The sequence below is a fragment of the Cnephaeus nilssonii genome, assembly GCF_951640355.1.
Source record: "Cnephaeus nilssonii genome assembly, chromosome: 4".
NCBI classification, from domain to species: Eukaryota; Metazoa; Chordata; class Mammalia; order Chiroptera; family Vespertilionidae; genus Cnephaeus; species Cnephaeus nilssonii.
The window spans coordinates 53,467,328-53,493,131 of NC_137075.1; the positions used below are offsets into that span (position 1 = coordinate 53,467,328).

Here is a 25,804-nt window from a genome sequence, read left to right on the forward strand (position 1 = left end):
AGCCTGTGGACTGAAGGGTCCTGGGTTCGATTCCAGTCAAGGGCATGTACCTCAGTTGCAGGCTCCCGGCCCCGGTCGGGGGCATGCAGGAGGCAACCAATCCATCTGTCTCTCTCACATTGGTGTTTCTCTCTGTCTTTCCCTCTCTCTTCTACTCTCCCTAAAAATCAATGGAAATATATCCTCGGGCAAGGATTAACAACAACAAAAAAATCAAACAAATAAATGATAGACGTTTTGAATAAAGGAATATTGCACCTGTGCCACCTTTTAGATCAAAAGTCAGCAATAGTAACCCTTTCCATTTAGGATTAGGCTGTATTACTTGCATATACATTTAAATGGCTACTACATTGGCCTCCTAGTTGTTTCTTGGACATGAGACACACACTCACCTTCAGTGCTAACCCCTCAACCTGGAACACTCACATAGCATCCCTAAGGCCCACCCACCCCCCTACTTCCTCCTTTAGAGCTTTGTTCCAATACCACCTTATCAGATAGGCATTCCCTGACCACCCTCCCTGCCCGCTTTGTTTTATTTTTTTCCACACCACTTACTGCCTTCTGACATCGGTGTGTTTTGTTTATTTGTTGGCCTGTCTTCCCCCACTATAATATGAGCTCTCATATACATACCACTCAGCTCTATCACATTCAATTTGTCATACTTCAGTTTTTCAAAAGGAAATAACACATTAAAGATATATTTGAAGCATACTGTGTAATCCCACCCTGATTCTAATCCCTTCCCTTATTCCTCAAGGAAGTTATTATGAATTTGTTATCAGTCTCATATATGTTTTTTTATAGTTTTGGTATATGTGTATGTACCCATAAAATACCGTAGCATTATTTTGCGTGTTTATGAACCTGATATAACTAGTTTCAGCATGCACATTTCTATCTGCAATTTGCTTTTTAAACTTAGTGTATATTTAGTGATTTCAACCATTGATTTTTACTATTATATAGCAGCCCACTAAATGAATATAATTCATTTATTCCATTGTTGAAAGTTTAGCTGTTTTTAATATTTTGCCATTACCAAAAAAAGTGAGTATTTTGTATGTTAATTTTCAAACATTTCTGTAGGAAGTGTTCCTTGAAGATAAATTGCCAAGAATAAATAAATACATGTGCTATTTATCTATCCTTTTGTGTTACTAATGTTTTAACCCTCAACAAATTCTAAAGAATTCTGTAAAAATATTCTGAACTTTCCTTCCATGTTGGCATTTAAGAAATGATACAACTTAATGAGCCTAAATATTACAAAAAATCTAGTGTGGTAGGATCTGGAGTCTGAGCCAACACATGGGAATTGCTTACAACACAGATAGCTATTTTTGATTGCACATAATCTTAAAACTTAGTGACTATAAAATAAGTTTAATGTATCAGTAGTTTATAGCTAAATGCCCAATTTGTGTCACTTTGCAGAGTTGAAGAAAAGAGCATTTTCTGCAGTGGTAACTATTCTTTTTTCTCATCCCCTAGGTTGTATCAGAGTAAGATGGACGGTAGCTTTGATTGTGATTGTGGTGAGCTGGAGCCACCTGATCACTAACAAGAGACATCTGTTAACCAACAGCTGCCAGGGCTTCCTGTTGAAATATACAGCAACAAAGGAAGACAAGAAGCAAAACGGAAATAGTGCTTACCAGCACCTTAGAACGATGCTGCTCAGGACCAGTCCAACACTGAATGTATCTGCACTGTGAGGAGAATGTTCATAGAAGCCTGTTGTGTGCATATTTATTCACATTTTTGTTAAATGTTAAATCGTTTAGCACAGTAAATCTGAGTGCATACTATGTCATTTCATTCCGTTTGAGTTTCTCGAGTGTTTTCTTTAAATGTCTGCAGAATTGCTGCCCCTTTCTTGAACTATGAGTACTCCAATCTTTTTAATTCTCAATATGAGGAGAGCTTTTTGAGCTTTAAATCTAAGGGGAACTCAACGGGCCTGGTTGGCATATGCAATGAACATCAAGAAACCATCTTGCTGTGGAAGCAAAATCGTTTTTCTTCTCCCTTTTTGAAAGATCCTTCCTTTTGATGCCAGTTTTCTTCCTTGTTTACACAAGTTCAACAATTCGAAAGGAAAAGGCAATAGTAAGGGTTTCAAAATGGCAGAGAAATTTGAAAGTCTCATGAACATTCATGGTTTTGATCTGGGCTCTAGGTATATGGACTTAAAACCATTGGGCTGTGGAGGCAATGGTTTGGTTTTTTCTGCTGTAGACAATGACTGTGACAAAAGAGTAGCCATCAAGAAAATTGTCCTTACTGATCCCCAGAGTGTCAAACATGCTCTTCGTGAAATCAAAATCATTAGAAGACTTGACCATGATAACATTGTGAAAGTGTTTGAAATTCTTGGTCCCAGTGGAAACCAGTTAACAGATGATGTGGGCTCTCTTACCGAACTGAACAGTGTTTACATTGTTCAGGAGTACATGGAGACAGACTTGGCTAATGTGCTGGAGCAGGGCCCTTTACTGGAAGAGCATGCCCGGCTTTTCATGTATCAGCTGCTACGTGGGCTCAAATATATTCACTCTGCAAACGTACTGCACAGAGATCTCAAACCAGCTAATCTTTTCATTAATACTGAAGACTTGGTGCTGAAGATAGGTGACTTTGGTCTTGCGCGGATCATGGATCCCCATTATTCCCATAAGGTATGTGGAAAGCCAGCTGAGACAGACCTTTATTGATGTACATCATTAGGAATATGTACTTTTGTATTTCCTTTATGTATTGTGGTAGAATTTTTAGTTATTTGTATTAAATTTTACATAATAAAGTACCTTTTTACTTTTTATCCTTACCTGAGGACATGCTTAGAAATCAATAATATTTTAGTTTTCACAATTATTGTTATTTTTTGTTTGCTTTGTAGATCCAGAATTCTTCATGTACTATTCATCTGCTAAAGTAAAAAGTTAAAGTATATTTTTATTTCTTTTTCAGGGTCATCTTTCTGAAGGATTGGTTACTAAATGGTACAGATCTCCGCGTCTTTTACTTTCTCCTAATAATTATACTAAAGCCATTGACATGTGGGCTGCAGGCTGCATCTTTGCTGAAATGCTGACTGGTAAAACCCTCTTTGCAGGTTAGAAAGTTAAAATATATGGGGTAAAATTTCAGAGAGAATTAATTTTGTATATATCTATGAAGAAAGATTTATCTAAGACTTAAAACAATTTATTATAGTCTGAAATATTAAAATATAAAGATAAAATGGTGTTTTTAATATTTTAAAAGTTGAGAAAACTTATTCACATATTCACTTAATTGTTTACTCAGTTAATTTAGTGAGAATTATAGTGTTCTGTCCTGGCTGTTAGCACAGTTGGCTAAAACATCGTCCCTTTATGCTAAGGTTGTAGGTTCAATCCCCAATCAGGGCACATACAAGAAGCAACCAAAGAATGCATAAATAAGTGGAACAATAAGTCAATGTTTCTCTCTCAAATCAATACATTTTTTAAAAAGGATTCTAGTGTTCTTTTGTATATATTTCTTAAATATAATTTTGTATTTCTTAGATCCATGACGCTTGTTGGTAATCTGTGTCAAATGGTATCTGAGTTGCCTAGTTCTGTCAGTTTTTGTCACTTCCTGTTGACATTTTTTAGCTATTACTGAAAATCTAGTAATTCTTTCTTTGCCTGCCCTGCCCCAATCATCCCTGTTGTTTGAGCTGCCATATCCTGTTGCCCAGCTACTGTGATCTATCAGAATCAAACAAACCAACTCAGAAATATTTTGCTGAGGTTAGTGCTATTGAGGGAGTCTGAAGTGTGTGTGAGAGAGAATTTAGTCAAGATGGGAAGAGGCAAATAATCCATGAAAAACACCAACTATCATAAAGCAAAGTTTTGAGTTGGTATAAAATTAGTACAGACTCTAAAAGCTACAAACTTAAAGAAGCTATATCAGTGATGGCTGGATTGGAAGACATAAAGGAGTCAAAGGATTTTCACTATATAGGGATAGAGAAGAATTTTGAAAGGTGAAAAGAGAGAGAAAAAAAGTGGTATCTATTTATGGATATCTGTATAAATAAGGGCCTGAGCCTGGTATACATGAATCAGTGAGAAAAGTTTGATGAAAACAAGGTGTCATATTTATGACTGGTTAAGATGGGGACAGGACACTTAGAAAGTAGACAGAGGAGTTGCCATTTGAAAAAGTAGGAAATACAGTACTGAAGATTTTTTGAGTTAGAGAAGTGATGTGTTGGTGATTTGGGTCTTTTTCTCTCTTTTGACTTAACTTTTTTCCTCTGTAACAAATGTTAAAGTGGGCCTCCCACCACTCCAAGTTTGTGCTAAGAGCAGAAGGAAGAGAATGGAACAGAGTCTGCTTACAAAAGTAATAAAAGGAAGATTAGGGTGGGTAAGAAAGCTTTATTGAAAGGATGATGTACATAAGTGCCCTTAAATTTGTTTTTGATACCAATACTTATAGCACTCAGCTTAACTAATATTAACTAATCTATTGGAATTTTTTCCCCCTAAATTTATCTGGAATTTCTTTCATGATGTGTGATAGTGATTGAATTTCATTGTAGAAAACTGAGAAAATAGCCGAAACCGGTTTGGCTCAGTGGATAGAGCGTCGGCCTGTGGACTGAAAGGTCCCAGGTTCGATTCCGGTCAAGGGCATGTACCTTGGTTGCGGGCACATCCCCGGTTAGGGGGTGTGCAGGAGGCAGCTGGTCGATGTTTCTCTCTCATCGATGTTTCTAGCTCTCTATCCCTCTCCCTTCCTCTCTCTAAGAAATCAATAAAATATATATTAAAAAAAAAAAAAAAGAAAACAGAAAATATCAGGGATTACTGGAAATGAAATTGTTAAGTGGATTAAATTTTTTTGAGGCACAACATTGTAATTACAAGTTATATTCCAGCATATATAAAATAATTATTATATTATTTGTTTTGTAACAAATTACCTCAAAACTTAAGTGGCTTAAACAACAAATAATTATTATCTCTCAGTTTTTATGAGTCAGGAATTTGTGAGTGGCTTCGCTAGCTGGTTCTAGCTCAGATTTGCTTAGTCAAGATGTTGGTTGGGGTTATAGTCCTCTGAAGGCTTGTTGGGATAGGAGGTTCCACTTCTAGATAGCTTACTCACATGACTTTAAGCAGGAGGCCTTACTCAGTTCTGACTGTGAGCTTGCTTGAGTGTCTTCACAATATGGCAGCTGGCTTCCCCCAGAACTAATATCTAAAAGAGAGAGCAAAGAAAGTTAATGTATCTTTTTTAAGAAAATAGTTCAATATTTTTTTAGTATGTTCACAGGATCTAATGTAGAACATTTTTTTCCTCCTAAAAGATACCCTGTAATCATTACACTGTTACATGAGAACTCTTTAAGTTTTTGAAGAAACTTCACACCGTTTTCTAAAGTAGTTGTACCATTTTACATTCCCGTTAGCAGTGTATGAGTTCCAATTTCTCCATATTATTACCAACACTTATTTAAAGTGTGGTCTGTCCTGTTGTCTGTCTTTTGGATGTGAGATAGTGATATGAAGTAGTATTTATTGTAATTTTGATTTGTATTTCCCTAATGATTAATGGTTTTGAGCATATGTTTATTGGCCATATCTTCTTTGGAGAAATATCTATCTATCCATTACCTACTTTTTAAAATATATTTTTATTAATTTCAGAGAGAGAGGGAAATAGAAATATCAATGATGAGAGAATCATTGATTGGCTGCCTCCTACATGTCCCCCACTGGGGATAGAGCCCGAAATCCAGGCATTTGCTCTGACCGGAAATGGAAACGTGAACCCCTGGTTCATAGGTCAATGCTCAACCACTGAGACCCGCCGGCCAGACTATCTAGACCCCATTGCCTTCTTTTTAATTGGGTTGCCTTTTTATAATTGAGTTGTAAGAGTTCTTTACATACTCTGGATACAAATATGTATTAGATACATGATTTGCATGTATTTTCTCCCATTCTGTGGGTTATCGCTTCATTTTCTTTTTTAAAAATATGCTTTTATTGATTTCAGAGAAGAAGGGAGAGGGAGAGAGAGATAGAAACGTCAGTGATGGAAAGGATCATGCCTTCTGCATGCTCCCTACTGGGATTGAGCCTGCTACCCGGGCATGTGCCCTGACTGGGAATTGAACCGTGACCACCTTGTTCATGGGTTAGTGCCTAACCACTGAGTAACACCGGCCAAGCATCGTTTCATTTTCTTTCTTTTTTTTTAAAAAAAAAAGTATTTTATTGATTTTAGAGAGGAAGGGAGAGGGAGAGAGAGATAGAAACATCAATGATGAGAGAGAATCATGGATCGGCTGCCTCCTGCACGCCCCCTACTGGGGATCGAGCCCGCAACCCAGGCATGTGCCCTTAGCCAGAATTGAACCTGGGACCCTTCAGTTCACAGGCCGATGCTCTATCCATTGAGCCAAACCAGCTGGGGCCGTTTTATTTTCTTGATGGTGTGTTTTGAAACACAGATGATTTTAATTCTGATTAAGTCCAATTCATCTGTTTTTTTCTTTTGTCACTTCTGCTTTTGGTGTAATATCTATGAAACTATTGTCTAACACCTAAGAGTTTCATAGTTTTAGCTGTAAATTTAGGTCTGTGATCTGTTGTGAGTTAATTCTGTTGTGAGTTAATTTTTATGCATAGTGTGAAGTAGGGGTCCAGTGTCATTCTTTTAACCTGGATATCTAGTTATTCCGGCACTATTTGTGGGAAATATTATTCTTTCTCTATTGAATTGCTCTGACCCCTTTGTAAAAAATCATGAATGCAAAATATATTTTTGTTACTTAGACTCAAAAGTGACACACTGTCACTTGAGCTTTATTTCATGTTTTAGAAGCAAGTCACTAAGTACACCTCACACTTAAGGGGAGGTGAATTGGATATCACCCTCTGAAGAGAAGACTATCAAAGCATTTGTGGACGTTTTTGAAAGTTACCACAATAGTATTGTATCAAGAAAGCAAAAATTTAATTTAAAATCTAGGTAATGCTCCAAGTTGTATGAAATGGGGTCAGAATTTACTGCTGTATTGATTAAACAAAGATAGTGTATTTTTAAATGTTCATTTGGTATATTCAAATATTGCTTACGTATATCAATAAAAAGAATTAGATAAAAAAACAAACCACCTCTAAATAGCATAACTTTTATTGTCAACTCATGTAAACTTTAAACATTTAATGGAATTATTAGTGAAATTATTTGAAAGATCCAGCTGTAGTTTCCTTCTAATGCTTTATTGGTAGTTTTGCGAACCGTTCGATACAAGCAGCATGAGAGAAATCTAAGTGTTTATTAGGGATAGGCCTCTCAAATGAACTGAGCAATAAATGGCAAGGACTAAGCATTCATTGGAAATCGGTGTATTTTTAACGTATAAGAAGTGTCGTGGCCTTATTTTTGGTACAACTTAATATATCAGTTGGATCTCTAATAATTTCTCAAAACTTTCTCTTTCTGCTGTCTTCCTCATCATAGTAAAACAGCCACTTCTTAGTTGTTTAGGCCAAAATCATTATCCTTCACCTTTGTCAGTACAAATCCCGGCTTTTCCTTCAAAATATATCCAGAACCTAAACTGCTTGCTATTATCTATATCGCTACCTCCCACCCTCCAGGTCCGTCAGCTAATATTTCTCTCCTGGTCTAATACAGGACCCTCTATCTAGCTTTCTTGCTTCAATATTTGCTATCTGTAGTCCAGTTACCACATAGCAGTCATAGTAGTTCTCTGAAAATAGAAGTCAGATTATGTCATTTCCCTGCTTAAACTAATGGCTTCCCATCCAGTTCAGGATAAAGCAGACCCTTTGTGTTCTCATCTTAGGCTGGGATCTGCTCCACTCTACCTCAGCTACACTTGCCTAATTGATAGAGATTCCAGGCCTACTCACTCCTCAGGGCCTTTGGGCCTTTTCCCATCTTCCTGGAATTTCCTTTATCCATATGAATATATGGTATGTTCCCTAATTTTCTCAACTTTCAACTTCTCAGTGAGGTATTTATTCCTTGATCATCTTCTATGTATTAACCCTACCCCCAACAATCCTATGTTCCCCCTTAGCATATATTTTTCTTCATAGCATTTGTCATCATTTGACATAAATGTTTATATTTATTATCTGTTTTCCTCCACTAGATTATAAACTCCATGAAGGTAGGGACTTGGTCTGATTTGTTTCATAGCTCTAGTCTAAAGTGTCTTGCTTATAGTAGGCATTCAAGAAAAATTGGAATGCTGAATGAATTTCTAGAAATTAGTGGAAAAGCAAAATGAATGGTTGTGGGTTTTGTTTTGTTTGTTTTTTGGCACCCATTTAGCTTAAAGTTTCCTCTTTTATTTAATAGTGGTCCTGAAATGCTAACTGAGCCTAACACATAATTATAAAACTTTTTTTTGAAATCTAGTTCAACCTTTCATTTTATTGATGATGAAATGAAGTCATCATCATGTTAAGTATTCCCAAACTTATAGCCAATTAGGTAGTGGTATAGCTAAGACTAGCATCCAAGTCTCTTGAATCCCAATTCATTGATTCCCCTTCTTCCCCCCCCCCCCCCCCCCCACTACTTTGATACCTTAATATGAGGCCAGACTTTAAGAGTTAGTTTCTTATGGAAATAAAGAACTAAAACTAAATATATTAATAACTAGAAATAGATAGGCTTTTTGAGAAGATTAATGTCATTAAAAAACAATGAAACCTGCTGATTAGTGATTCAGTTAAAACCATTTCTTCCCCAATGGTCATTACAATATTTAAGTTAACTTCTTAGAGCTTTAGAATGTTTATTACCAAATATGTAAACATTGAGGAATGTGTGTGTTTATATTATATTTGGTGTTTGTTTGTTTTTTTATCTCATTCAGGTGCACATGAACTTGAACAGATGCAGCTGATTTTAGAATCTATTCCTGTTGTTCATGAGGAAGATCGTCAGGAGCTTCTCAGCGTAATTCCAGTTTACATTAGAAATGACATGACTGAGCCACACAAACCTTTAACTCAGCTGCTTCCAGGAATTAGTCGAGAAGGTATTGTGACTCAAGAATAACCGTCACAAAGTGTGTGTGTGTGTGTGTGTGTGTGTGTGTGTGTGTGCGCGCGCGCGCGCGCGCGCACGCAAGTAAACAGGATCTGTGTAGGAAGCTTCAGCTTTTTATCCTTAGATGTATGACTTTCTCTTAAATAGTCTTTAGATATTTAAGGCATACCTAATACTTAAACTCTCACTTTCTCTTTCTTGGCCTGGCACTTAAGCTGGGATCTGTTTTCTTTGCTCCTTTGAATCATTTTCCACATTTCAAAAAGTGTATACCTCTCTCTCCTGGTTCTAACTACTTTTACTTTTCCAGTTTATACCTCTGGCTATCATAGATGAGCATATTGGATCACTGGCTCTCACTAAGCTGGAATGGAATTCTGTGAGGGTTATATAAATAAGTGTTGGTATGAGTAAGAATGATTTAGGTATGAAAAAGTGAATTTAGTTGGGTGGGCGGAGAGGGGAGAAGCAAAGGCTTCAGGACAAGGAGGAAGTGGAGGAATGAGCAAAACTGTTTACTGAGCAAACACATTACATAAGTTTGCAGATTGGTGTTAGTATTAGGTGCTAAAGTGGAAGTTTGTGCAGGCTTGAAAGTAGTAGGAATTTGGGGAGAATCAAAACTTTGTTTACCACTAAAACAATTTCATATCTAAAAATACTGACATATCTTTAGATTTGATATAAATAAGATACAAAAATCTTTAACTCTTATAGTAATCTGTCATAAAAAAAAATATATATATATTTTTTAGGAAGAGCATTTGACATGAAAAGTATCTTTAAAAGTTGATTGTGTCTTACATCTTTAAAAATTATATTGTATTAAGAGACATCAGTGTCAGGATTGTATAGTTCTGTCTTGAATCACAAAGTTAGAGATATGTAGTTTCCTAAACATTTTAAACATTATCTGAATTATACACCCATTTTCATATCAGGTGGGTGTGTATCAGTGTTTTAAAGTAGCAAGTGCTTTGGGAAGTAGTTAGGCACTAGATTGCAAATCATGCTGACATTGTCTCTTCCCCCCAGATATGCTTGGAACTCATATAGTAAATGCCTAAATAAAAAGGTAGCTGCTGTATTTAATTTCAACAGGTTTGGTGGGCTTTCTTTTAAGTAGTTCTACATTCCTAACCAGTCTTCGCTGTCCTCACAATCAGATTCCATTGCTGGTTCTTGTGCTTCTAACCTTATAGCCACTGTCACGACATCCTGTTCATAACTGAATAGCAGTCACATAGCACTTGACTATGCCTCAGAGTTTTCTGTAGGAACTCTTTAAAAATGCAGACTATTAAGTCAGAATCCAGAGGTGGGGTGGGGACCAGGGCAGGTATCGGTTTTTTTGAAACCTCCTACAGGTATGGCCCTGCCGGCCAAGTTGAAAGACACTGCTTAGGGATCAAGTGGTTAGGCTCTGCAGTGTGTCATTGCTGTATTGCTCTGTCTTATCAAAAGAGACAAGCTAGAAATATAGGATATTGCTGTTAAAGCATTGTAATCTAGCTAAATTTGAATCTTCTTTTTTGCTACCCTCATTAAGGTGGGATCATGTCTCAGTCAGCTAAAAACCAACCTGAAAATTTGGCTCACGACTGGAATTTATTCATAATGTGTTGAATGAGTGTCTTTGATAATGGATTCATTAAGTTAACCATTGGGCAAATATCCTTGGTATTCACAAGTGGCAGAACTCTGCTCACTAATGCAGAGTGTTTAAAGATATGTTCTATATGAATTAACACATTAAGACTAGTAGGACCCTTTCTGGGTAATGTCTTTAGATGAATACCCTCATTTTCATTTTCCTCCATCATATTTACCTCTCATCCTCCCTTTCTCTGTAGTTTACCACATATTTCTATATCTTAGACCCATTTCTTCTAGAGCAGTGCTGTCCAATAGAACTATCTACAATGATGGAAATGCATATACTGTTTATGCATACACTTGGGAGCTCAGTGTGGCTCCCAAGTTTCTTATTTCTTCCTCTTTTTATTAGTTGCATACAGTTCCCAAATGCTAGGGATTTTACAATATATTCCTCTTGTGTAGTTGACTATATCTCTTCCTTCTCTCTGAGAATGGTGATTGTGCTGGGTCAACCATCCATAATTCTGTGCCTTCCAGTCTCTTTTGCCTTGAGACATGTGGGTCCAGAGGTAATTAAGACTTTTTTTTTCCAGGAGAACCAAGAACAGTTTGATGTATTGTGAAATGACCTCCTAGGTTAGGATAATACAATAGAGCAAAGGAAGGAATCTCAGCCCTGGGTCACTGAGGGGTATGAGTACCAATGAGCCTTAGGTTTCTTCTCTTTAGTCTTCATTAGACTGATTTGAGGGTTGAATAAGATAATGTGAATAGGGTCTTTTCTGGAGTACAGCTTAGTTTTAGAGAAGGGCTATCTTTTTCTTTGAGACAGAAGGTAAGGATAATAGGATGTGTGACAGACCACAGTGAAGAAGCAGGAATTGAGATAAATGTGAAGTGGGTTTACCTGTTTAGAATGATAGGGAAGATTGAGAGCATAAAGGGATAGTGTAGAACATTGCTGAACACAATAGCAAAGGCTAAATTGAAATTCTACAGTATGAATTTGTAGTGAGCCAGATATATATGTGATTTTCCATCTAGCTTTCATCAGTACTATGTGGCTAGGAAGCAGACAAAGTAGATGGTGGAAATGATTCAGAGTTGAAGATTGGTATAAGTTATAAAGCATACGAATGTGTGGTGGTGTAAGAGCAATTTTTAAGCTGGTGATAGTGTGGTTTAGGCGGGGTAAGGAGCTTAGGAATATCTAACAGTCTGAGTTAGTAGGAAGAATTAGGTGTACAGTAGTCCCACCAGGGCCCTAAAATGACCAAGTGCATTATGTGATATGCTGGCATGAGATTGGTGTGAACAGAGATCAATAAATTAGTATAACAGCTAGTCAGTGAGATGAGGGAGGAAAGGAGAAAGTCTTTTTATTAAGCACTAGATACGATGTTTTTAAGTTTTTATAACTTATAAGAGATCTCTATCCATTTTATACATAAAGAAACTGAAGTTCAGCAGATTTAAGTAACCTAGTGATTCAGTGAAGTTAGTGAGTTGCAGAGCTGAGATTAGGACCTATATATTAGGTTGAGCCACATGAAATTACTGTTATTTGACAGTTTTTGACTGACAAAAATGGTAGTTGCATATGGTTCATATTAATACATTTCTTTTCTTTTATAATTGACCATAAAGTGATATTTGGAATACATTTCAAATTTTTGCTATGTTTATTGAATAAATGTATTTTCTTTTTAATATATATATTAGGTAGGCTAGTTTTATTTCTCTGACAAAACTTTTAATTAACTTACTTTTTAATTGTATAGACCTTTTTCATTTCCTTTATGAGGTGGTAGACCTTCAGTATAGTTAAGGAGTTTTATCTCTTTCTTTTGCAGCACTGGATTTCCTGGAACAAATTTTGACATTTAGCCCCATGGATCGGTTGACGGCAGAAGAAGCACTTTCCCATCCTTACATGAGCATATATTCTTTTCCAATGGATGAGCCGATTTCCAGTCATCCTTTCCATATTGAAGATGAAGTTGATGATATTTTGCTTATGGATGAAACTCATAGTCACATTTATAACTGGGAAAGGTAAATTGATCCTAAATTAGAAAAATATTTATTGTATTTTTAATAAATCATAATACAGTGAAGTTTATTTTTAAATTATATATAACACAATGTAGAATTCTTAAAAAATGTAGTAAAAGTCTCTTTGGGTTTAAAAGATGGATGAGAAGAATCAACCTTATACAATAAGATATCCATAAGTATCTCAAATTTTTACATATAATTCATTATGTCATAGGATATAAATTATCATGATATTTATATTGAAATGTTTTTTCTCATGACAAAATTTATTTTGGAATGGTTAACATAAGTTCAGTATAAGGAACTTTTCTAGTCTGAACCATATAAAACATCAAAATGTATACTGTTATACATTTTAGTTAAAGGATTTCTTCCCTCTGCCGCCTTTTGGGATTTCTAAATTCTAGACAAGTTTGGATATAATTATCTTAAAAGTGGGTTGGTAACATATAATAATGAATCAATATTATTTAAAATCTTAGGTGATTTTGTTATTTATTCAGATTTGGGAATCCCCAATGACAATCTTAAAAACTTCAGGAATTCATATATTTCTGTGTTTAAAAGAAAAATGATTGCCAATTAATAAAGAAGTTGTTAATGTTGAAATTAGTTTGTTTACTCATTGCATTTTTTCCTCCTAAAATGTGGAGGTATTTCTGAATATGTTTACATACATCTGCCAACGTCCTTTTTTTCTTCCACATGGACATTTCTACCACATATATACATATTCTTTCCAAACATACCCAAATGTATTCCAATCTCTTTGTTTTTTATCATACTTAGTTGAATCATCTAACCTCTTTTCTGTTCCCACCTTCCCATCTCCCCAATTGTTTTTGTGTGTGTGTCTCCATCTGCCTCTACCTGGGCATGGTGTGGTCACCTTGCTGTGATGTGTCAGTAGAGGATACTGCAAGGATACTGCATTCAGTAGCACATACACATGGAGAGTTTTTTTTCTATTCACTGGTGATGAGGTCCAAGAAGCCTTTCTCTCTTTCTAGTCTGCCTGTTACCAGTAGAGAGAAAATCTGTAAGAGACTTGATTGAGATTAGAGATCTGCATTTAGTGGCCATAAAGTGTTTTGTCTATGTAAAACTATGCTGGAATTAAACTATCGACATGTCAGCCACTCAGATGTTCACCTGCAGTTGTATTTAAGGTGGATGAAAAATAGAGAAAAGAGGAAATAAGTGTGAAATTATAATTGGTCTTATTTAAGAATGGAGGTTCCAGAATTTTTATATTATATATTTCATTGGTAATTACCAAATATTGCCTCATATTTTTCTTTATGGGTACAGATCTTACCCGTCTATTAAGGTTATAAGTTTCTGGAGGGCAGGGAAGGCTTGTAACTAGACTCTATTAACCCCTCATAGGCCTTTTATAGTGCTTTCACGAAAAGGGCACTCAGTGAATTTGCAAATGAAATTTGACATCTGGACTAAGTAATGTATTGATTTTTTTTCAGGTACCATGATTGTCAATTTTCAGAGCATGATTGGCCTATACATAATAACTTTGATATTGATGAAGTTCAGCGTGACCCAAGAAATCTGTCTGATGTCACTGATGAAGAAGAAGTACAAGTTGATCCTCGAAAATATTTGGATGGAGATCGTGAAAAGTATTTGGAGGATCCTGCTTTTGATACCAATTACTCCACTGAGCCTTGTTGGCAGTACCCAGATCATCATGAAAACAAATATTGTGATCTGGAGTGTAGCCATACTTGTAACTACAAAATGAGGTCATCATCATATTTAGATAACTTAGTTTGGAGAGAGAGTGAAGTTAACCATTACTATGAACCCAAGCTTATTATAGATCTTTCCAATTGGAAAGAACAAAGCAAAGAAAAATCTGATAAGAAAGGCAAGTCAAAATGTGAAAGGAATGGATTGGTTAAAGCCCAGATAGCTCTAGAGGAAGCATCACAGCACCTGGCTGAAAAAGAAAGGGAGAAGAACCAGGGATTTGACTTTGATTCCTTTATTGCAGGAACTATTCAACTTAGTTCACAACATGAGCCTACCGATGTTGTTGATAAATTAAATGACTTGAATAGCTCAGTGTCCCAACTAGAATTGAAAAGTTTGATATCAAAGTCAGTAAGCCGAGAAAAACAGGAAAAGGGAATGGCAAATTTAGCTCAATTAGAAGCCTTGTACCAATCTTCTTGGGATAGCCAGTTTGTGGGTGGTGCAGAGGACTGTTTTCTCATAAATCAGTTTTGTTGTGAGGTAAGGAAGGATGAACAAATTGAGAAGGAAAACACTTATACCAGTTACTTGGACAAGTTCTTTAGTAGGAAAGAAGATACTGAAATGCTAGACACTGAGCCTATAGAAGATGGGAAGTTTGGGGAGAGAGGAAATGAGGAAGGGTTTCTGAATAACAGTGGTGAGTTCCTCTTGAACAAGCAGCTTGAATCCATAGGCATCCCGCAGTTTCACAGTCCAGTTGGGTCACCACTTAAGTCAATACAGGCCACATTAACACCTTCTGCTATGAAATCTTCCCCACAGATTCCTCATAAAACATACAGCAGCATTCTGAAACATCTGAACTAAAACACTCAGCAGACATTTCTCTTTGTATTCTTCATGAAATGTGTTTGTCTTTTTTATTACTAGTGTTTAAGTCATTTTTTTACTTGAATCAGATGGTCTCATTTAGAAAGGATTTTATTAGTTCTTGGTTTTTAAAATCCAGACTTTTTTCCTACATGTGAGATGGTTTTCATTTTAACTGGCATGTCATTTGCACACAGAAATAAAGAATAGAGCAAAATAATGCAATGCAGGAGGAGACAAAGAAATGCACTAAGACAAGTAAAAAACATTCTCTCATAGAACAATGATCTGTTTTACAGGAAACAAAAATCTTGCCTTGAAATTTACACAGTGAGACTGTACATAATTGCATGGAAATATCTATTTTTTTCCTAAAACATTTTTCATTCATGAGTATTTTCAAGTTTTTCATACTGTACACGTTTCTTAAAACACATGATACCAGCAGCAACTGAAAATGAATGCCGAATTTGGTACACATGTGTTATCTACCTCAAGGTAACAAAAGTATGTGGCAAAACATATACCACCCATAGTGCTTCACAATATGCACTTCTATTTAGCCAGCCTTTATTGTAGTAAACTATTCTTAATAAGATTCACTCACCATTTATAAATGTTCTGGTATGCATTCTTTATAGTGAAGTGTTACTACATCACATCTTATTTATTTTAGCAAAGCAGTATATTTTCTGTATTTAATTATAAAAAGTTAACTTAGTTTTTGAAATTTATTTACAAATACACTTTTTCCATTTGGCACTATGGTTTGTTGCCTACTTAGCTGAATATATAATGTCAGCTTATCCTAAAGGCTGTCCCTGTACTTAATTTTCTTAAGTATTCATTTTAAGTAAAGTGCTCACTGTGTATAGGAATTTGTATTTTGGAGGTGCTTGATCTATCTACAAAGAAAAATTAGGAATTACTTTATTATAAAATGCTCCTAGAAGTCTTAATTGTGTTTATTTTTAAAAAACAACAACTGTAATGTTAGACTTGTGTGCATGGAAATAATTAAGGTACATCATAATTGTAGTTTAAAAGTTGTACATGATAAGACATATTTTGTTTTTACTGTATGTTTTTACTGAATGATCTATTCCCCATCCCAAGGCAAGCATGAATAAAATTAGGTTAAATGTAGCATGTGGCATTGCAGTCTCTTAGAATTTGTTTCATCCATTTTATTTTATTGAATTGAATACTGTCTGTATCTTTTTTTGGTTATCCTGTTTGAAGAAAAATGACAAATAAAACATGGCCAGCAAATATGGCTCCTGTATAACTCTTTAGGTAATTAAAATTACCTGCTAGAATGAAAACTACTAGCAGAATCTGTATCTAGTTCCACTTTCCAGCATTTTTGAAATATGGCTATAGTTTAATCGATATTAGACTAAAGGCTTAAAAGAAAAAGGTTCTTTATCTCCACGCAAAACCTCTTGACTTACCTGCACATAATTAAATGGAATTAAAGCTTTCTGTAGTCATGTGCTGCTTAGCGATAGGAATATGTTCTGAGAAATGCAACCTTAGGTGATTTTGTTGTGCGAACAGCATAGAGTTCCATTACATAAACCTAGAAGGTATAGCCTACTACACATCTACGTTGTATAGTATACCACTGTCTTCTGTGTGTCGTTATTGAAATGTTATGTGGCGCATGACTATATTTCAAAACTCAAGATGTGTATAGAAGCTTTGAGCTGCATAGTCAGGAACCTCTTTTATATATGTTTTTTTTCTCCAACACATCTTTGCTTTGCTCAAGAACTTATCCTTTTACCTCTACAAATATAAAACCAATCTTCCTTTTATCTCACTTTTCTCTGTCTTCCATCTTTGTTTTGTACATAGCCAGTTCTATTACAGTCTGGATTTCTTCCTGCCCAAGACCTATTGATTTCATCTGTAGTTCCAAGTTTTAAAAAATGCAAATATTATCTGAATGAATATCATTGTCATATGTTGTGAACTGGTGTGTTTTTTTTAGCCTCCATTTTGACTTGATTGACAGTTTGGGTTTTATAACACTTGATAGAGTATGCGTTCCCCAGCCAGACAGAATATACATTCCCATAAAACATTCAGGTAAGGAAGACAGTTATTTCCATAAGCCTATTTAAACATTCCAACATTCATAATCCCATCAATCCTTTCATTGAGAAAGCAATCTTTATGTTCTCTTAATCTAATTGTAGCCCACGCCTGAGCTTTGCCAATATATTTTGGTGCTGCAGTTTGTGTCAAGGAGTCTAGAAACTTGCCCTCCTGACCATTTTACCCACTTTGGTGCAAAGGCCTTGCGTCTCCACTGAGGGGTCAAGTCAAGGGACCCCTGGTCCTTTTGTGAACCCTCATTTTGATTGATCTCCCTAACCATTGCTCAAAGCAATTGCAGGTTAGATTTCTCATTATAATCTTTGAATCTTGGCTTCCAAAAGTCTCCTGAACTAGGATAAATAAATCAGACTTGTTTGGGGCTCTTTAATCCTGAGGATTCAGTAGGGAGTCCTTTTGGCCTGCACCACCTTTGAGTAGTATTAAAACCTTTGCTTGAACCCCATCAACGTTCATTTTACGCATACCTAACCATTGAGGGTGTGGGTGTTCATGTGCTGAGCCAGTGTCGCTGTGGTTGGGGACCCAGCATTGGCGGCTCCTCTGGGGGGCTCTCTCAGCTGAGATTAGCATAGGCAAAGACTGAAGGTCCTTAGTGGCAAAAGCTTTTGGTGTCCCTGACAGCCATGAGGGCTGCTTGGGGTCTTCTGCTGTCCTTTTCCTGCAAAGAGGTCACAGCTGAGGGGATCCCTCATGGTAGCAAGCTGTGCAGGACTGGGGGATAGGCTGACATGTAAAATGCTGCCTATGCTTTTCTGTGTGGCCATCTTTGATTTCTGTGCTCCAGTGGGTTGCTGTAGCTTCTGCTCCCTCATTCAGCTCCATGTTGAGGCTGCTGAGCCCATGTACTCCAAAGCTCTCTCAGAGCTATTTTCATCAGTAAGTATCTGTTAATTGTTTTTCTGGAGGTATACATGCTGGGACCTTCTAGTCCACCAGTCTTGCTGATGTCACACTCTTAAAAGTTTTTGTCTTTTTTTTGTGTAAGAAATAAAGATGGTCCTTGGGGGACAGGACTTTAGCTGGGGTGCTTTCATGGTGTAAGTTCAGTCAGGACAGGGTAGGACCCAAGAAAACCTAGCTGGTTTCCGCTTCTTCCAAAGGCACCGATGATTGTCCTTAATACTGAAATTTGGCTCAGGAGACTCAACAGACATTTCAGGCAATGATGGAAGGTAGAGAGATGTCTTCTTACAGAAAAAGATAAATAACTGGCCTGTTTAGGTGGGAGTTGACCCATTAAAAGTATTGGGAAATGTTTCTCAGTTTGTCAAGATTTGGATCACAGGCTTTGCTCAAGACCTGTGAATATATCAGCCATCACACTGAAGATCAAGCCTAGCTATACCCACTTCAACCAGGGCACTTTGGGAAGAGGCATTGATCTAAACTGTTAGGGTGATCATCCCCAGGTAAGGCATATAGTTGTGTAAATTGATCTAGATCATAGGGAGTGGAGGCTAAAGGAAGATCCTAGAGACACCAAGACAGACATAACGGAGATCCTGAGGCTGAGAATCCCATGATGCATTCCACATAGAGGCAACCAGCCCCTCCAGGTTGCTTGAAACCAGAAGTCTTAGGTGGTTCATGGTCATAGGCATTCACAATGCTGGGACTCATGCGACGAGTGTTTGTAGAAGTTACGGATAAGGGGGTTTCCTCATTCACTGTGATGATTTGGTTTGGTGCTTCTAGTGCTGGACTTGGCTGAGTTTGTAGCTGCTGCTTCCTTCTTTTGATATGCTGGTTCTTGAACCACGTGTTTTTTACTAACTCATCAAGTTGAGTAGCTGAAGCAAGTTCTGCATGGTAACTCAATGTGGGTACATGGTCTTTTCAAATGTATCTTTACATATTCTAAACTGTTCTGGACTAAAGGATTTTGTTGAGTTTTTTTTTTTTTTGTCTGAATTTTGACAAATACCTTTTCTGTATTAATTAAGATAGTCATGGTTTTCGTCCTTCCTTTTGATAATGTGGTGTCTTACATTGATTTTTATATGTTGAACCATCCTTGTATTCCAGGAATCCCATTTGATTGTAATGTATAATCCTTTTAATGTGTTGTTGGATTCTGTTGGTTAGTTTTTTGAGTTTGAGGATTTTAGTGTCAATATTCATCAGGTATATTGGTCTATAGTTTTCTTATAATAACTTTGATTTTGTTATCAGTATAATGCTGGTCTGATAGAATGCATTTCAAAGTATTTCCCACTCTTTAGTTTTTTAGAAGAGTTTGAGAAGGATTGGTGTTAATTCTTTAAATGTTTGGTTGACTTCTATCTATAGTGAAACCATGTGGTCCTGGGCTTTTCTCTGTTGGGAGGTTTTAGATTATTGATTCAATCTCATTAGTTATAGTTCTCTTCAGATTTTTAATTTCTTTACAATTCATTTTGAGAGGTTGCATGTTTCTAGAAATTGATCCGTTTTTTCTATAGTCCAATTTGTTGGCACTTAATTGTTCATTATAGTCTCTTATGATCCCTTTTTATTTTTGTGTAAGTTGTAATGTCTCGTTCATTTCTGATTTATATTGAGTCCTTTCTCTTTGTCTAGCAAAGGATTTGTTGATTTTATTGATCTTTTCTATTCTCTATTTCATTTATTTTTACTCTAATTTTTATTATTTCCTTCCTTCTGATACATTTGGATTTAGTTCTTATTTTTTTAGTTACTTGAGGTGTAAAGTTAGATTATTGATTTGAGATCTTTATTTTTTTAGAGCAGTTTTAGGTTCACACCAAAATTGAGCAGAAGGTAGAGAAATTTCTAATATACCTACTATCGCCACACATGCATGGCCTCTGACATTATCAAAATCCTCCACCAGAGGGGTACATTTGTTGCAGTTGATGAACCTACATTGGCACATCATTACCACCTAAAGTCTATAGTTCACGTTAGAGTTTACTCTTGGTGTTGTATTTGCATCCACCATTAAAGTATCATACAGAGTATTTTCACTGCCCTAAAAATCCTCTGTGCTCTACCAATTTATCCTTCCTTTACCCCGCCCCCAGAAAACCACCAATGTTTTTACTGTCTCCAAAGTCTTGCCTTCTCCAGAATGTCATACATAGAGTTGGAATCATATGGTATGTAGACTTTTAGACTGGCTTATTTCACTGAGTAATATAGATTGGTCTGTTTGATTGTGTCTCATTATGTCCCTTAGGTTTTGTACACTTTTTTCATTTTCCTCTTACTACAACTTGACAGTTAAAATAAACTGTCTTAGAGTTCACTAATTCTTCTGCTTGATCAAGTCTGACGTTGATGTTCTCTAGTGAATTTTTCAATTCAGTTCTTGTATTCTTCAGCTGCAGAATTTCCATTTCATTCTTTAAAATATATATTTTCCATATTCTTATTTTGTTCATGCATTGTTTTTCTGATTTTGTGTAGTTCTTCTGTGTTCTCTTGTAGCACATTCAGCTGTTTTTGATTTTTTGGTTAATCCTCACTCAGGATATTTTTTCATTGATTTTTTAGAGAGTGGAAGGGGTGGGGTGTGTGGGGGGAAACATCAATATGAGAGAGGCAAATTGATTGGTTGCCTCCTGCATGCTCCCCAACTGGGGCCAGGGATGAACCTGCAACTCAGCTATGTGCCCTTGGGAATCAAACCCAAGACCCTTTAGTGTGTGGGCCAACACTTTAACCACTGAACCACACCAGCCAGGGCACATTGAGCTTCTTTAAGATGGTTATTTTATTCTTTGTCAGATAATTAATAGATCTCCAGTTACTTTTGGCTAGTTTATGGAGATTTTTTTATTTGATTGGGCCATGCTTCCCTGTTTCTTCATGTGTCTTATTTTTTTGTTGTGATTTTTGCATTGGAAAAAAACAGCCGCCTTTGCCTGTCTTTACAGACTGGCTTTGTACTGGGGAAGATCTTCACCAATCATCCCAGCTAGAGATTCTTGGGGCATCTCAAACCTTGTATGGGGATGTATCATCTCTGTATTTGTGTGTATAACTCCTCCCTTGCCCCCAACAGATTCTTTTTTCTGGAGGTTATAGTTTCTTGCTCCTTCTGTTGTCTGTCTGAATTACCTCTGGTTCTCTGGCACTACAACAATTCACTGAGCTCACTTTCTCAGTGGCTCCCAGGCATCAAATTAGTGCTTTGAGTCAGGTCATACTGGAATCAGTCTCTTAGGCATCCCTCCCACAGCCTGGCACACTGACGATTGTTCTCTTTCCCTCCTGAGGAAGAAGCTGTGAGGCAAGCTTTTCCTTCTAACCATGAGCTATGCTGGCTCGGGGGAGGGGCTGACATGGTAGAAATGAAACAGCTTTTCTTACCCTTTTCAATGTACTTGGCTTTGAGGTTGTCTGGGATACTGTGACTTCCTAACTGGTTTCTGGAGTTATTCTAAAGGCTTTATGGACTATATATTGTTAGGTTGATATTTCTGTGGGGTAGTGATGTTTTGGGCTTCCTGTTCTGCCATCTTGCTTATGTCCAAAAATAATTGACTTTTTATTTATTATTTTTAAAAATATATATTTTTATTGATTTTTCAGAGAGAACGGGAGAGGGAGAGAGAGACAGAAACATCAGTGATGAGAGAGAAACATTGATCGGCTGCCTCCTACTGGGGATCAAGCCCAAAACCCAGGCAAATGCCCTGACTGGAATCAAACTGTGACCTCCCTGGTTCATAGATTGATGCTCAACCACTGAGGCACACCAGCCAAACAATAATTTACTTTTAAAATGACTAATTCTGACTTAGAGGAATGTCCACCTGTCCTGCAGCTTTCAGACTTTTTGGTATCGTCTTTGTCAATAGATTTGACCCATCTCTGAACTGATGTTTTGGCATCATAATTTTAAAAGCTATTTCTGAAGCTTGGACATTAGACCTAATTTGGAGCCTGCATTGTTCCCTTCCACCTTTTGGGTGTTTTCTTTTTAAATGAGATTTCAAGCATATAGAAAAAGTGTATAAAATTTAAAAAAAATGTATACACCACTTTCTTTGTTAGTTCATCTCATTTTGATTTGCATCTGATAAACACAATACAATGGAATCCCTCTTTAAACCTCCTACATCTCATACCCCTGCCTCTCTCCTCAGAAGTAGATACTTTTCCTAGTCTTGCTTATTCTCATGCACAGTTTTATATTTTACTACATGATTTTGTAAACATGTAATATTTTCATGTTTTAAAATCTCATGGCATATTTTCACATCTTTTTGCAATTTGCATATTTTGCTCAACATATCTGAAATTTAATTATGTTGATACAGTGAGCTCTAATTCCATTAATTGCTGTGTTGCAATGTATCCATTTTTTAAATAACATTTATTTTCAAAATTTCGCTCCTACAAGCAAACATGTTTGCAGTGAGCATTCTTGTGAACAAGACAAGTGTCTTTAGGGTATGTATCTAGAAGTAGAATTGTTGGGTCACAGAGAATGTGTATCTTCAAGTTTATGAGATGTCACTTTGCTGCCCAAATGTGATTGTACAGATTTACATTCCTGCCAGCAGTATGAAAGTTCCTATTCAGACACATCCTCCCAAATAAGAAACCAAGACTTTTCCATTCAATTAATACCACCAAGCTTGGTGTGTTTCGTTTACTTTAACTACAGTAAGAATTGGACTTCCTAATTCCAAACAACTGACAAAGTCATAACTACACCTCAGGGAGTCTTTTGCAGCCATATCGATGATGATGAGTCTTGTTTTTTATTTCCTGTTGCAGTCTAGCTTGGGAACAGGGGATTTAAATCTTAAAGCTGAGCCAATTATGTAACTTACAATAAGGAGTAAAAGAGTATCAGTAATCGAAGTGTTTTCAAAATAATTTTGCTTCTATGTTAAATAATGTAGGTTCTGCATAGTATTGCTCCTTATGAGATTATTGTTTTATTTAAAAGGACTGTTTCCTATCAGCTGCTTTGGTGTGTATTGTATAGTGTGTTTAATTAGTGGGCTGGTCCTCGTGCTCTTTGAATGACTGAATTGCTCACCTATCAGCCTTTTCAGTTCCCATTTGCTGTTAAATTAAAAAGAAATAGCTCAGCCAGTGCTGCTCAGTGGTTGAGCGTCAACCCATGAACCAAGAGGTCTCTGGTTTGATTCCCAGTCAGGGCACATGCCCAGGTTGCGGGTGTGATCCCCAGAGGGGCCGTACAAGAGGCAGCTGATCAATGTATCTCATCAAGATTTCTATCTATCCCAGTAGTTCCCAACCTTTTCTTGGCCATGCTCCCCTAATCCTGATGCCCCCTCCCCCTCTTTGACATATAATTCTTATTCAAAAAGTGAACTCCTATTCACGTGAAGGAAGCCTAAAAGGCCATTAACTTGGTCTAAACAAGCTTCCAAAGAACATGGTATCCATGAAAGAGAAAAATAAAAGAATGAAAGGATAGTTGAAGTACTGAGGAAGAAATCACTAAGAAATTGTTAAAAATAGTAATAATATGAAGTGATATGAAAAAATAGCAAATAGCCCTAGCCGGCTTGGCTCAGTGGATAGAGCGTCAGCCTGCTGACTCAAGGGTCCCAGGTTCGATTCCGGCCAAGGGCACATGCCTGGGTTGCGGGCTCAATCCCCAGTGGGGGTTGTGCAGGAGGCAGCCAATCAATGATTCTCTCTCATCATTGATGTTTCTATCTCTCTCTCCTTCTCCCTTCCTCTCTGAAATCAATAAAGAAATATATTTTAAAAAAAAGAAAAGAAAAAATAGCAAATAAAGTTTCAAAACATAATAGAGAACTGAAATGCATAAATGTCACAATATATATTTACACTAGAGGCCCAGTGCATGAAATTCATGCACAGGAGCGGGGAGGTCCCTCAGCCCAGCCTGCACCCTCTCCAATCTGGGACCCCTTGAGGGATGTCTGACTGCCCGTTTAGGCCCGATCTCTCACAATCCAGGACTGCTGGCTCCCAACCACTCGCCTGCCTACCTGCCTGCCTGATTGCCCCTAACCACTTCTGCCTGCCAGCCTGATCACCCCCTAACCACTTCCCTCCCAGCCTCATCGACGCCTAACTGCTTGTCTGCTGGCCTTATTGCCCCTAACTGCCCTCCCCTTCTGGCCTCGTCATCCCTAACTGTCCTCCCCTGCAGGCCTGTTCCCCCCCAACTGCCCTCCCCTGCCGGCCATCTTGTGGTGGCCATCTTTGAGCACATAGGGCAGCCATCTTGTGTGTTGGAGTGACGGTCAATTTGCATATTACCTCTTTATAATATAGGACTAGAGGCCCAGTGCACGGTTTTGTGCACCAGTAGGGTCCCTCGTCTTGGCCTGCACTCTCTTGCAATCTGGGACCCCACGGGGGATGTCGGATTGCTGGTTTCAGCCCAATCCCCACAGGCCAGGCCTAGGGACCCTACCAGTGCATGGATTCATGCACTGGGCCTCTAATATGCATATAAAATCTTTGGTTAATCTCTTCCCGCCTTCTCCCCTCCCCTCTTCCCTCTGAGATTCATCAGTCTGTTCCATGTTTCCATGCCTGTACATTGAGCGTCTGCCCCCTGGTGGTCAGTGCATGTCATAGCTACCGGTCAAACGGTCGCTTAGGCTTTTATATATATAGATACTGTATAGGAGGCCCCTAGAGCGATAAGAAATGCAAAAATTTCACTGTTAGTAACTCTTTCTCGAATTGCCCCCCTTAAAAATCAAAATTGCCCCCCCTGTGGGGCATGTGCCCCACATTGGGAACCACTGCTCTATCCCTTTCCCTCACTCTCTAAAATCAATAAAAACACATTTAAATTTTTAAAAAATCAATAGGGGCTCTCCCCTAACAGGATTTATCATGTGTCTAATATTAGTCTATTGTACTTTTACCCTATACTTGTTCATACTAGAATTGCTTATCATTTTAGGTGTACTACCATCAAAATCTGGATAGAGAAGGATAGGGCGGACTAGGAATTGGGAGATCTGAGTCCTGGATCCAGTTTCACTGATATACACTCTCACTGGGTGTCACATCTCTGTGGGTGTAAGTTCCTTGTTAACTAGGGGGGACAACTGAACAGGACAGTGCCATGTTGAATTTTAACCCACTATGCTAGTCGCCATGATTAGCCCTAACCAGTATAAAAGCTACATTGGACTGGCTGCTTAATGTGCTATTAAATATTGAGAATGAAATTATGTGTTTGGTGCACCCTTCCCACTTGACTGGTAGAGACAGAAGTATTGGAACCCCAGGATTGTTTACCTTTGAAAGAGCAGTGTGAGCTCACCGTGGCTCTTTCCTCATATTGCCTAGGGCAGTCTCCTTAAACAAGCCAGGTGAAGAGAAGAATCTTTGTGACTTCTTACAAAGGTTGGTATGCAAC

The 25,804-nt window shown here is 37.3% G+C and overlaps 1 protein-coding gene across 2 annotated transcripts in view; it reads left to right on the top strand.

Annotated features, from left to right (window-relative positions):
* The window catches only part of MAPK6 (mitogen-activated protein kinase 6), a 33,613-nt gene extending 16,366 nt beyond the window's left edge, over positions 1 to 17,247 (top strand). For both annotated transcript variants that reach the window (XM_079769614.1, XM_079769615.1), the window contains exons 2-6: positions 1,501 to 2,687; positions 2,980 to 3,124; positions 8,918 to 9,082; positions 12,546 to 12,747; positions 14,232 to 17,247. In XM_079769614.1, the coding sequence (XP_079625740.1) occupies positions 2,133 to 2,687; positions 2,980 to 3,124; positions 8,918 to 9,082; positions 12,546 to 12,747; positions 14,232 to 15,333 (2,169 nt within the window). In that variant the 5' untranslated portion in view covers positions 1,501 to 2,132 and the 3' untranslated portion in view covers positions 15,334 to 17,247. The remainder of the gene's footprint in view (positions 1 to 1,500; positions 2,688 to 2,979; positions 3,125 to 8,917; positions 9,083 to 12,545; positions 12,748 to 14,231) is intronic.
* The last annotated feature ends 8,557 nt before the right edge of the window (positions 17,248 to 25,804 follow it).